At 49.9% G+C, this 12,442-nt stretch overlaps 1 protein-coding gene across 1 annotated transcript in view; it reads left to right on the top strand.

Annotated features, from left to right (window-relative positions):
- The window catches only part of NUP188 (nucleoporin 188), a 49,951-nt gene that overhangs the window by 31,262 nt on the left and 6,247 nt on the right, over nucleotides 1-12,442 (top strand). Inside the window, exons 17-33 of the mRNA XM_047699183.1 lie at nucleotides 121-247; nucleotides 459-546; nucleotides 643-719; nucleotides 1,317-1,431; nucleotides 2,482-2,602; nucleotides 2,730-2,796; nucleotides 3,935-4,063; nucleotides 4,388-4,527; nucleotides 5,359-5,465; nucleotides 6,937-7,143; nucleotides 7,237-7,406; nucleotides 8,368-8,437; nucleotides 8,838-8,905; nucleotides 9,335-9,530; nucleotides 11,681-11,758; nucleotides 11,857-11,942; nucleotides 12,164-12,309. Coding sequence (XP_047555139.1) covers nucleotides 121-247; nucleotides 459-546; nucleotides 643-719; nucleotides 1,317-1,431; nucleotides 2,482-2,602; nucleotides 2,730-2,796; nucleotides 3,935-4,063; nucleotides 4,388-4,527; nucleotides 5,359-5,465; nucleotides 6,937-7,143; nucleotides 7,237-7,406; nucleotides 8,368-8,437; nucleotides 8,838-8,905; nucleotides 9,335-9,530; nucleotides 11,681-11,758; nucleotides 11,857-11,942; nucleotides 12,164-12,309 — 1,992 coding nt within the window. The remainder of the gene's footprint in view (nucleotides 1-120; nucleotides 248-458; nucleotides 547-642; nucleotides 720-1,316; nucleotides 1,432-2,481; nucleotides 2,603-2,729; nucleotides 2,797-3,934; nucleotides 4,064-4,387; nucleotides 4,528-5,358; nucleotides 5,466-6,936; nucleotides 7,144-7,236; nucleotides 7,407-8,367; nucleotides 8,438-8,837; nucleotides 8,906-9,334; nucleotides 9,531-11,680; nucleotides 11,759-11,856; nucleotides 11,943-12,163; nucleotides 12,310-12,442) is intronic.

Consider the following 12,442-nt stretch of genomic DNA (forward strand, 5'->3'; position numbering starts at 1 on the left):
GGACAGAGACTCTCAAGATAAAATTGAAAACCATCCGGACTGGGATAAGTGTAGTGTTTTTCTGGGTCTCAGAGACTATTCCGTGTTCTTGAAGGAATTGTTTGCTTTCTTTCCCCACAGATGTAATCCAGCACTGCCAGCGGGTCAGACCCATCATTGATCTGGTGCATAAGGTCATCAGCACGGATCTGTCCATAGCAGACTGTCTCTTGCCCATCACGTCCCGCATCTACATGCTGCTGCAGCGGTAAGCCTCTGTCTGGTCGCACACCTGCTGGGTTAACGTCCATACTCGTTCCTCTGTGGGAAGCCCTGGTGTGATACTGTCCCCATCTGAGGGCCTTCCTGTGTTTCTCTCCTTGCTGAGAGGAGGGACTTGGGCAGAGAGAAATGGAAAATGTTTGTGGAGGAACAAGTTGTGTTACTCCCTTTACCGAGTAGAGTGCACTGTTCTCCAGGCTAACGACAGTGACGTCCCCGCCAGTGGATGTCATTGCTGCTTGTGTCAGTTGCTTGACTGTTTTGGCTGCCCGGAACCCAGCAAAGGTGAGAGATGCCAGGTCTTCCTCAGAGCCAAAAAAGGGTGCATTTGGTGGCTACCTGAAGACACGTGGACATTGGGCTCTTCTTTTCCCTTGTCAGGTGTGGACTGATCTTCGTCACACAGGCTTTTTACCATTTGTGGCCCACCAGGTCTCCAGCATGAGTCAGATGATTAGGTGAGCTCGGTCTTCCTGTCTTCCTCCGTTGGGCAGGGCGTACTCCCTGGGAGCGCCATACACGTTTCAGGTCCAGGCTGCCTTCATTCCTTTTCAGGAAACTTCCCTGGAAGTTTCTGGATATATTTCTCAGCCAGCGGCAAGCCCCCTAGGTGTGTGGGAGTTAACTCTCCCACCTGAAGAATCCGGAAGTGACTAGATCCGGAGACTTGGCTTCGCTTTCCTAAGCCGTAGTCACTCTGTACCTTTCCTTGTTTCATGGCAGCTGGAGCTCACCTACGGGGCAGTTACTAATACACAGGCTCCATTCTACCTGAGCATTCTCTCCTTGCCCGCTCTCAACTTATAAGACAAAAGGATGTTTTTTGGATGTTTATTTGATTTCTTTACTTGAAAGCTCTTGAGGTTGTACATCACTAAAACACCTTCTTAATGTTCATTCTGGGTAGGAAGTAGCTTAGATTTGATGAATTCTTTTGCGGAGATTTCCTGTTGGGGGCCCAAGCCATCTACGTAATAACAAGAATGCTCTGTGATTAGTTTCTGGAAACCCTGAGATTGCCCCACCCTGATTCCCCTGCCTCTGTTCTCTCTCAGTGCGGAGGGGATGAACGCCGGAGGGTATGGAAACCTCCTGATGAACAGCGAGCAGCCCCAGGGCGAGTACGGGGTCACAATTGCCTTTCTGCGCTTGATCACCACTCTTGTCAAGGTAAGAGCGGGTCAGATGGAATCATCCGAAAGCCTCTCCTACTGTAGTCTCGGGTCTTCAGGTCCAACAGTTGTCCTGAGGTTACGGCATTAACAGTTTCTATGTGTTGACTCTGTACCCGTTCTGTGATGGGCACTTTTTCTGGGTTAATTTATGTAACTCTCGGAGGCAGGTGATATGATGTGGTGACTGTCAAGCTGTTTTCACTGGAACCCAGGGCAGTACATACGTTTTCTTTCACGACTCCGTACACATGTATGTGTGTGTGGACCCCCGAGGCAGAGGGTCACAATTCAGCACTACTCTGACGACGCAAAAGGCATTTGGATATTTTCTCATAAGCTGATTGCACAGTCCATTAATGGATCCCAGCTCAGTTTGAAAAATAGATGTTGCAGTCTGACGGAATTAGGGTTAAATTTCAGCTTGACCTCTTGCCTGCTCCATCAGCCTTGGGCGGGTAAAGAACTTTTTACAACCTCTGTGAAACAGGAGTCGTTGAACGGTCTCTACTCCACGGAGGTGTGGAGAGGGCCGCACACGAGAAGCACTCGGTGCTTCCTAAGGTAGAAGTAGCCCTTTGTGGAGATAGGGATGAAGACCTGTTTACGCAGAAGTGAAGAATCCCCACTAACAGGTGAGGCAGCTGATGTTGCCGAGTGACATTAGACAAAGAGTTGTGAGTAGTAGAGCTCCTTTCTGGTATTCTAGGGGCAGAGGGGAGGTTGGGGTGTGGCTGGCATTGTGACCATGAAACCGGCATTCCCTGTCCCTGACGGTCCCCTGTCCTTCATGTTTATGGTACCTCTCCCCTGCACCGATTTAACCTTCCTCCATCCCCTTCACATAGCTGCCTTTTGGGACATGGTGACGTTGTTTTGTTAGTCTTTTTCTTTGTGTCAGAGAAACCCACAGCTTGGACCCCGTTGAAATTAATGTTTGCCAGGGTTTGCCAAGATTTCTTGTGGACCTGTGGGTTTCGAGTTCAATCTCTGGTAGCTAAAACCCTTCCTTAAATGGCAGAAGTCCTCACAGCATGGTTTCTTGTAGGGGCAGCTGGGCAGTACCCAGAGCCAAGGACTGGTGCCCTGTGTCATGTTTGTGCTGAAGGAGATGCTTCCCGGCTATCACAAGTGGCGTTACAACTCCCACGGTGTGAGAGAACAGATCGGTAAGGAAGGCGGTGTGTTCAGGGAAGACCAAGCAGCTCCAGGCTCCCTGGAGATCTTGTCTTCCCTTCTCGGGATGCGGGTCGTCACAGAATGCCACATCATTCCTGTGTCTTTTCTGGAGCCTAGGTTGCCTGATCCTGGAGCTGATTCACGCGATCCTGAACTTGTGCCATGAGGCCGACCTACATGGCAGGTATAAGGCGGGGGAGGGGTGACTGGTTGAGCTGGCTATGCCCAGATGCCACCACTCCTCATCGGAGGACAGGGCCTTCTGTGCGGAGCCCCCTTGTTCTTCCAGAGAACTCCGCTTGCTTGAGCCCAGAGCTCAGTACTCTTGAGGTTCTGATTTGCTTTCCACTGGAGGGCATCCCTGTGGGTCAGAAGAGAAGTGAACGGGAAACAAGCTTGTCCCCAGTGAGATTGTGCACACGGGCGTGCACACACACACACAAATTGTTTTTTATGATCTTTACAAAAGTAACACGTGTTCATTGTGAAGTAGAAAGCGCCCTTCCTAAACCTACCTCTGTGAGATGACTACGAAGTTAGTATGTTTTCTGCTACGTGATTTCCTCTGCTCGCACTGACTGCTCTGGAATTTCATTTCCATGCCACTTCATATAGACCCGTCTCGTTTGAGTGGCTCCGTGCAGTCTCTTCTGTGGATTAATAATTACTCATTTCAGTAAATCTATTCATTAATTGATAAGACAGTAAGATAGCTTTGCAGGGTGGTTTCTAAGATCAAATCTTTTTTTTTTTTTCTTTTTAATTTTTTAGGACTTTTATTCAAGAGAGAGAAGCGCTCATGTTCGTGCACAAGTTGGGGGGCGGTGAGGGCAGAGGAAGAGGGAGAAGCAGACTCCCCACTGAGCAGGGAGCCCTACATGGCGCTCGATCCCAGGAGCCCGAGATTATGACCCGAGCTGAAGGCAAACATTTTTTTTTTAAAGATTTTATTTATTTATTTGACAGACAGAGATCACAGTTGGCAGAGAGGCAGGCAGAGAGGGAGGAGAAAGCAGGCTCCCTGCTGAGCAGAGAGCCCAATGCGGGGCTTGATCCCAGGACCCTGGGATCACGACATAAGCCTAAGGCTGAGGCTTTAACCCACTGAGCCACCCAGATGCCCCTGAAAGCGAACATTTAATTGAGCCACCCAGGGAGCCCTAAGAGCTAGTCTGTTTAAGCAGAGTGATCAGAGTGTGTTCATCTGGCAGAGAGCTGCTTTGTATTACTGATGTCCCCTTGGTTCGGTTTGGACAGTGCTCTTCCCTTCCAGTCATAAACTTGGTGGCTCCCTAGTAACTTGGAACGTGTCTGTCTTGCAGTCACAGCCCCAGCCTGCAGTCTCTCTGCATTTGCAGCCTGGCCTACACAGAAGCTGGGCAGACAGTCATCAACATCATGGGCGTCGGTGTGGACACCATCGACATGGTGATGGCTGCTCAGCCCCGCAGGTAGGGCTCCCAGCCCCCTTCCCCGTTTGTCTTTACTGAGCCTGTGTGTTCTAAGAATTCCAGTGTAAGCTAATGTGTGGTAGCTTTTTAAGACAGTCTTGTTTCCCCTAGGACGTAGACTTTATGTACCCTGGTGGCTGCTGTGTAGACTGGCACACAGCAAAGGGAGTTGATTGCTCCTCCTCGCTCCTAGTTTGGACTGGGGCCTCTAACAGAAGCTGTTGACCTCTGGGATTATTGTTGGAATCTAATTCATGAGAGCACATATGTTGTGAATGAAGTCATGTTGTCTGAATCAACTTTGGTTTCCATTTGGCACCCTAGCGATGGGGCAGAGGGCCAGGGGCAGGGCCAGCTGCTGATCAAGACAGTGAAACTGGCATTCTCCGTCACCAACAATGTTATTCGGCTGAAACCGCCTTCTAATGTGGTGTCCCCCCTGGAGCAGGCTCTCACACAGCATGGTATGTATGGCTCTTCTGACCAGCAGGGCTTCTGCCCACAAGGGCATACTTCAGGCTGTGGTGTTGGAGACCAGCAGTATTTTCTCACTAATTCCTGGAGGGAATTTGGGAATGATCACCAGCTCCCATCCTGGACTTAGAAACAAGAGGGCTGGAACGTCCTTCGCTTCTGCGTCCTGTTGATGACAGAATAATAGTTAAGGACCCATGTTCACAGTCAGGCTGCCTGACTTCAGATTTTGGCTCTAATCAGCCGTGTTACCTTGGCTCATTATTAAGCAGCTCTGCCTCAGCTCTCTCGTCTATAAAACGAGGATAATAGTAGTGCCTACGTTATAAGATTACAGTGGAGGTAAGATTACTACTTGTCAATCATGGAGAGAAGTTGGTAGTACCTGGTAAATATTGACTGTTTGACTCTTTGGCCTTACACTATTCATTTAATCCCTTTGGGACCCTGTTTCCTCATTTTTAAGTAGGTGGTTAGGTAATGTCTAAGATGTATTCTACTTGTATCATTTTGGGATTTGATAATATCTGCATTTCAGTGTAGTTTTTCAGTGTGATATCTTTTTCTAACCTGGTAAGGGACTACCTGTTTTTTTTCAAAATGTCTCTCTCTCTGTTCTTAACGAATTGGATTGGGGTATTGACCTCCAAATCCTGGGTATCCCCTTGGCTACTAAAAAAAAAAGAACGGATGGTCCCCTGGATTTTCTCTGGCCTTCCCAGGACTTGAGGCCAGTAAACTCCCTTGTGTGTGAACCTTTGTGGCCAACAGCCTCTCTTAGGGCACACCTGCTGTCTAACCTATTTCCTGTGCTGCTTCAGGTGCCCATGGGAACAACCTCATTGCTGTTCTTGCCAAATACATCTACCACAAACACGACCCTGCTTTGCCACGCCTGGCCATCCAGCTGCTGAAACGTCTGGCCACAGTAGGTTCCCACTCAATCAGCTAAAGCCCCAGAAAGCTCACTTGGTGCTTGAGACTGCTCCTGTCTTCTTTCAAGGGAAACACCTAACTTGGACTTTTCTGACTTTGAAAGATTTTGTTTGTTTATCTATTTGAGAGAGTGAGGTCACACATGTGTGCATGAGCTGGGGGTGGGGAACCTGATGTGCAGAGGGAGAGGGAAAATCCCAAACCGACTCCATGCCCAGCATGGAGCCCGATGAGGGGCTCGATCCCCTGCCCCTGAGATCATGACCTGAACTGAAATCAGGAGCAGGGCACTCAACCAACTGAGCCACCCAGGCGCCCCAAGACTTCTCTGACTTTTAAAGTGACGCGTCATACATGCAACACACAAATTATGTTGCCATACACACCACACATAAATGTTGTTTTATGATGGTATTTTTTTCCTGATTACAAAAGACTTATTTTAAAATATTGAAACCTTACCTATAAATGTGACATAGAAAATTAAGGTCTAAAATTAAGAGAGAGAATCTTAAGCAGGTTTCATGCCCAGCGGGGACCCCAGTGCGGGGTTCAGTCTCACAACCCTGGTATCATGACCTGAGCCGAATCCAAGAGTCAAGTTGCTCAACGGACTAAGCCACCCTGGCAGAGTTCTTTTTGTCTGTGCTTAAAGGATGTTTGGTGTGTTCTTTTATTCTTTACAAAAGTAGAAGGGCCCCGTTCATGCTATTTTATGCCTAGCTTTCTTCATGGAACACCAGATCTTGCAGTCTTTCATTGCGAACACATTTGGGCTGCTTCATTGTCTCTGACGCTTGCACGGCGCGCCCCAGAGCGGACGCGCCCTAATTGATATGGGCTGTTTTTTTGTCTTTCGCTATTACAGGTAGTGCTGCAGGACTTTTATCCCTAGAGTTCCATTAACTTCTGTTTTCAGTTCCTAAAAATTAGGTATTAGTGAACATTTAAACTCTTTTAGGTATTTCTGAATTATCCTCCAAAAGGATAGTAACAATTTATGCTTTTTTTTTTTTTTTCCTTAAACAATCTCCACACCCATCATGGGGCTTGAACCCACTGCTCCAAGAGCAGGAGTCTCACGCTCCACCTGCTGAGCCGGCCTGGCGCTCCAACAGTTTGTGCTAACGCCAAGTCCTGTATCCCTGCCACAATGGCCCCATGAGTTTTTTCAAATCTTTGCTAATTGAATAGGCAAATCGGTATCATCTCATTTTTTTACCTTGCATATTTTTAACCACGAAAGAGGTCGTGCATGTTTTTATGTTGACTACTTTTTCTTCCATGAACTGGTGGGCCTTTTGTACTGTAGTTTGACACAACGTCCCTTCTAACCCAGAGCTATACATCTGGATGTTTCCCTTTCCACACATTTTCTACAAGTTCTCCAGTATGTTCTGCAGGAGCTTGTGGAGGTTTTTCTGAATGTAGAGCCCTACGTTTGTGTGTTCGGTGTCTGCCAGGTGGCCCCGATGTCTGTATACGCCTGCCTGGGCAACGATGCAGCTGCCATTCGAGATGCCTTCCTGACCCGGCTGCAGAGCAAGATTGAGGACATGCGCATCAAAGTCATGATTCTGGAGTTCCTCACGGTTGCGGTAGAGACTCAGCCAGGCCTTATTGAACTGTTTCTGAACCTGGAGGTGAAGGATGGCAGTGATGGCTCCAAGGTGAGCCGGTGCCTGGGGTGAAGCTGGGGGAGGGGGTGGGTACGCTGGTGGGTGGCGGCTGAGGGATTGAACTGTGGCTTGGCCCTCTTGCAGGAATTCAGCCTTGGCGTGTGGAGCTGCCTCCACGCGGTGCTGGAGCTGATTGATTCCCAGCAGCAGGACCGCTACTGGTGTCCGCCCCTGCTGCATCGGGCAGCCATTGCCTTTCTGCACGCCCTGTGGCAGGACCGGCGGGACAGTGCCATGCTGGTCCTCAGAACCAAGTGAGTCTGACTCTGGGAGGGATTGCCTTCCAAGGCTTGTGTCTGCAAAATGGGAATAACAATAGTTTATACTTTCGAGGTTTGTTGTGACAGCTCACTTGGCAGACGCATAATCTGTGCTCAGAGCCTGGTTCGGTGTGCGGGAGCCTGACTCGGAGCCGTTCTCTGCCGTTGCCGCTGCCGCTGCCGGCAGGTGTCCTGTTCACCCGAAGGCAGAGATGCAGTTGTCTTAGGCCACCTTCCTTTTCCTGCCTTGTATGTTCTTCCCTTTTGCTAACCCCGTCACAATCCCTTGTTCTTGATACCAGTAGCTTCAGATACGAGAGTGGCTTGCTTGAGCCCTTGAACTAAATGAAACCCCTGTTCTCCAGGACCCTGTTTGCAGAAAGGGAAGGGACGTTCAGAAGGCTGACCACAGGAGTCCACGTCCTTATTCCCTCCGCACTCTCTGTGGGGCTGTGGAAAATGTATGGTGGCACAAATCATGAGAGTTTTTATTTACTTTTATGTATGTATGTATTTATTTTAAAGGTTTTATTTATTTATTTATTTGACAGAGAGAGAGACAGCAAGAGAGGGAACACAAGCAGGGGAGTGGGAGAAGGAGAAGCAGGCTTCCCACTGAGCAGGGAGCCTGATGCGGGGCTCGATCCCAGGACGCTTGGATCATGACCTGAGCTGAAGGCAGATGCTTAGCGACTGAGCCACCCAGGCGCCCCATGAGAATTTTCATTGGTCAACTCTAGAATATACATACAATTGTGTTTTTAACAGGAAAACATAATTTTTATCTTTGGAACCTGTTACATTTATGTAGAACAGCTGACCCATGAAACACATGTTAGGATTGAGATGGGTACAGGGTACAGTATGGACAAGTAACCAGCTGGGGCAGGGGGACAGAACTTCAGGAAGGCTTGCGTCAGAGAAAGTATGATTTTCAAATGTATTTCCTTTTCAGACCCAAATTTTGGGAGAATTTAACCAGTCCACTATTTGGAACACTTTCTCCTCCCTCAGAAACCTCTGAGGTAAGCCAGGGTGAAGGGTGGGACGGGGTGGAGAGTCCCTGGGAGGACAGGCTGGGTGGTGAGACTGAGGTATAGGAAATGATACATCCCCTCAGTAAGCAACGAGAGTGTTTTCTTCACTGGAAGCTGCTTTCTAAGAGGCATGCTTGCTTCCTCTCCCTTTGCCGTCTGCTGGGAAGGAACGTGGCATGCGCGGCCCTGTGGTGGTGGCTCCGTCCGTGGTCTTCTCCACTTGCTCGGAGACCCTGCAGACCTGCCATCGTGGGTGCCCGTTCGCATCTGATAGAGATTGGGCTTCCTTGTTTCCCAAGTGTCAGGTCCCTCTTCTTTTCCATCGAAGGGGACACCAGGGCAGAGGTTCTCCTCATGGTTGGTGTCTAATCTGCTCTTCGCTCCACAGCCCAGCGTCCTGGAAACCTGTGCCCTCATCATGAAGATAATTTGCTTGGAGATATACTATGTAGTTAAGTGAGTCCTTTCCCCTTTCAAGATTTTAATTTAAGGTTTGGGTGAGGGGTTGTGCAGTGGCTTGCCATGGGGGGCATGGCTCTTTGAGCCAAGGCAGAGGAGAGAGCTGGTTTGGAGCCATTGATGGAGGGCCGCTGAGTTGTGCCCCTGGCCAGTCCATTGATGGCATTTATGATTATCAGAGAGAGTTATTGAGAAGCAAACTCCATGTGCCTGGGATTTTATGGAGGAGGAATCCTGGAAAAGGCCTCAACCTAACCCATTATGTTGAGCACGAAGTAGGAGCCCCACACAGTGGAGGTGACCGGAGCCGTCTGCCTTTAAGCCCAAGTGAGGTCGCTTTCTCTGCCTCGACAAGGGTCTGTGCCCATCACATTTCCGTCTGCTTTCAAAACCTAACTGTAGGTCTTGTTTTTTCTTAACATCTAGGGGCTCATTAGATCAGTCATTAAAAGATACGCTTAAGAAATTTTCCAGCGAGAAGCGCTTTGCCTACTGGTCGGGATACGTCAAGTCACTGGCGGCTCACACAGCCGACACGGAGGGCAGCAGCTGCACCTCCCTGGTGGAGTATCAGATGCTGGTCTCCGCCTGGAGGATGCTGCTCATCATCGCCACCAGTCACGTAAGAGCCTCTCGGAGTGGTTTCCGCCTGGGTATCCTAGCAACCGTGTGCCAGGATGCCTAACAGAGGCAGCCCCTGGGGATGAAGGATGAACCAGGGATCTTCCCTGAGAGCTAAAGCATAACAGTTGTGGGCCCGCAGACCGGACCTTCTGTGGGCTCTTCAGGGTGTTGGAGCCAACTAGGGACCTGGAAGAAAAAGAGAAGTGTTTTAAAATCTCTTGCGACATTCATAAAAGCCTCCGGGAGCTGCCGTTGAGGCCCTGGATGGGTCTCAGGGGCTCCCTTCCTCCATTTGCTTCTCCTGCACGTGTCGCGTCACCTGTTCGGGTGCGTGCCCCGAGCTGGGTAAATATTCGTGGACTGGTCAGCAGGCAGCTGGGACAGCTGCCGCAGCACCCTCTCTAGGAAGCAGTTTGTTTTCATTGCTTCTAGAAACTGCATTTCTTGGTCTCAGAAAAAGAACAGAGACATTGTCTATGTACTGTGTCTACTGAGAGTTGGTTTCTAGAGAAAGAGTTAGCTTTTGAGAAGAGTCTGTGTTTTTTCTTTGCGTGCGTGCGTGTGCATGTGCGGGTGTGTGGTTTCACCCGGTTGTGTTGTGCAGTGGGGACTTAGTGTTGAACTCTTCTTCTCTGGGGAGTCCAGGTAGATATCCTGACTCTTCATGAATAATTTGGGCTTGATGCATGTCCCTTGTTCCAAGCATACTCTTACCTTACATCTTCCCTGAGTGACTTGTTCCCTGTGCCGGACTGCCCACGACCTGGGGACATTGCTCTGTCACCGTGGTTGCAGCCCGGGAGATTGTAGACGCAGCAGAGGGCAAGGTGGTCTTTGGGGAATGCCCGATTCCCACGTGGGGAGCCTGTGTGTCACCTGCCTTAAGGCCCTAGCTGAACAGCGGCTCTTTTTTTTTTTTTTTTTTTTAATTGAAGCGTAAGTGACAAATAATTTTCTGTTAGTTTCTTTTCTTTTTTTTTTTTTTTTAAGATTTTATTTATTTATTTGACAGAGAGAGATCACAAGTAGGCAGAGAGGCAGGCAGAGAGGCAGGCAGAGAGAGAGAGGGGGAAGCAGGCTCCCCGCTGAGCAGAAAGCCCGACATGGGGCTCGATCCCAGGACCCTGGGATCATGACCTGAGCCGAAAGCAGAGGCTTTAACCCACTGAGCCACCCAGGCGCCCCTTTCTGTTAGTTTCAAGCGGACATCAGAATGATTCAGTGTTTTTACACACCATGAAAGGATTCCCACAATAAGTCCAGCGATCATCATTACCACCAGAAGTTGTGACAGTTTTCTTACCTGTGTTCCCCAGACAGTACGGGATAGGCAACAGGTCTTGAATTGTAGCTCCAAAAACCCTGCCATCCTCTTTCTTCTTAGGAGAACAGTCTGATTCAGTCTAGGATATGGACCATCGCTTACTCATTTAACAGATACTAATGGAATGGTCACCATGTGTCAGGCACCAGGGGATACAGCAGTGAATAAGGCAGATAAGGTTTTTGATCTAGGGGAGAGTGGCCCACGAAGGAGGCAAATTGTAAACTAATTCCCAAAGAAATCCATGTTGAGGTTGTGACACTATGAAGGAGATAATCAGGATGCTAGGGTTGTGAGTACTGGAGTAGGAAAGGAGCTGTGAGAGAGTCCCTCTCCAAGGAGGCCATGTCCAGACCGAGACCTGAATGTACAAAGGTGCTCTCCAGGCAGAGAGCCCGAGGGGAGGAGTAGTCTTGGCAGATGGTACCACATGTGCAAGGGGCCTGAGCGGAAAAGAGCCTGGTGTGCTGTGTTCAAGCAGAAGGAGGAGGCCAGGGGGGCTGAAAGGGGGCGAGCACAAGCGACAGTGCTACCAGAATCCTCTGGACCAGAACCCCGGGGGCCTCTTGGCCTTGTTTGTATTTCCAGAGCACTGGGAAGGGAGCCTTTAAAGGGTCTGAGCAGAAGACATTGTCAGGAGGAGGAGGAGGCGAACCTGACCCGGTTCTGACCACATCTCAGGGTAGACAAACAGCAGGGAGACAATTAATTAGGCAGACTGTCACTTACCAGTGACTAATTGCCTGACGGAAGACCCTACGTTTCCTGGCTCCTAGAGTCTGGAATATTTTCCCCAGTGCCCTGTTTCTCCTGTTCCTTTGTAGGCAGAGGTCATGCACCTGACAGACTCAGCGGTACGCCGCCAGCTCTTTCTTGACGTGCTCGATGGGACCAAAGCCTTAGTAAGTGTGTCTGGGAGATTCCACATTTCTTCCAGGGAAAAGGTGTCAACTTGCAGGAAGCCCAACCTCTGACGCATCTGCTGTCCCCCCCACCTCAGCTCCTGGTCCCGGCCTCCGTGAACTGCCTCCGCCTAGGCTCCATGCTGTGCACTCTGCTGCTCATCCTCCTCCGGCAGTGGAAGAGGTGAGCCCTGCCCGCTCCTCTCCGCTGAGCCTTCACTTTTTCGAGGGGGAGAACATGGGTGTGGAATGGGCTCACTTCCCATCGCCGGGAATGGGACTGACCTAGCAAGCAGACGGGGGCAAGGCAGGGGGCCCGGTGGGCCTCCTAAGATGAAGCGGGTGTATTTTGTGGTCTCATGTGGGGTGTGTTGTCCTACCCTCTCTGCCCCTTACTGTTTCTAGAGAGTTAGGGTCTGTGGATGAAATCCTTGGGCCCTTGACGGAGATTCTAGAAGGAGTGCTACAGGCAGACCAACAGCTCATGGAGAAGACCAAGGCCAAGGTGTTCTCAGCATTCATCACAGTGTTGCAGATGAAGGAGATGAGAGGTGAGGGACAGGCGAGTGGGGACAGCAGTCTTCCTACTCCACTGGCAGCCGGCCTGGTGGGGCTTCGTCCGGTTTTGAGCCAGACGTTTCTGCTGTGTGGTTTGAGCTGACAGTCTTGGAACACGTGTCAAGA

Source organism: Lutra lutra, chromosome 13 (assembly GCF_902655055.1).
Source record: "Lutra lutra chromosome 13, mLutLut1.2, whole genome shotgun sequence".
Taxonomy (NCBI): Eukaryota; Metazoa; Chordata; class Mammalia; order Carnivora; family Mustelidae; genus Lutra; species Lutra lutra.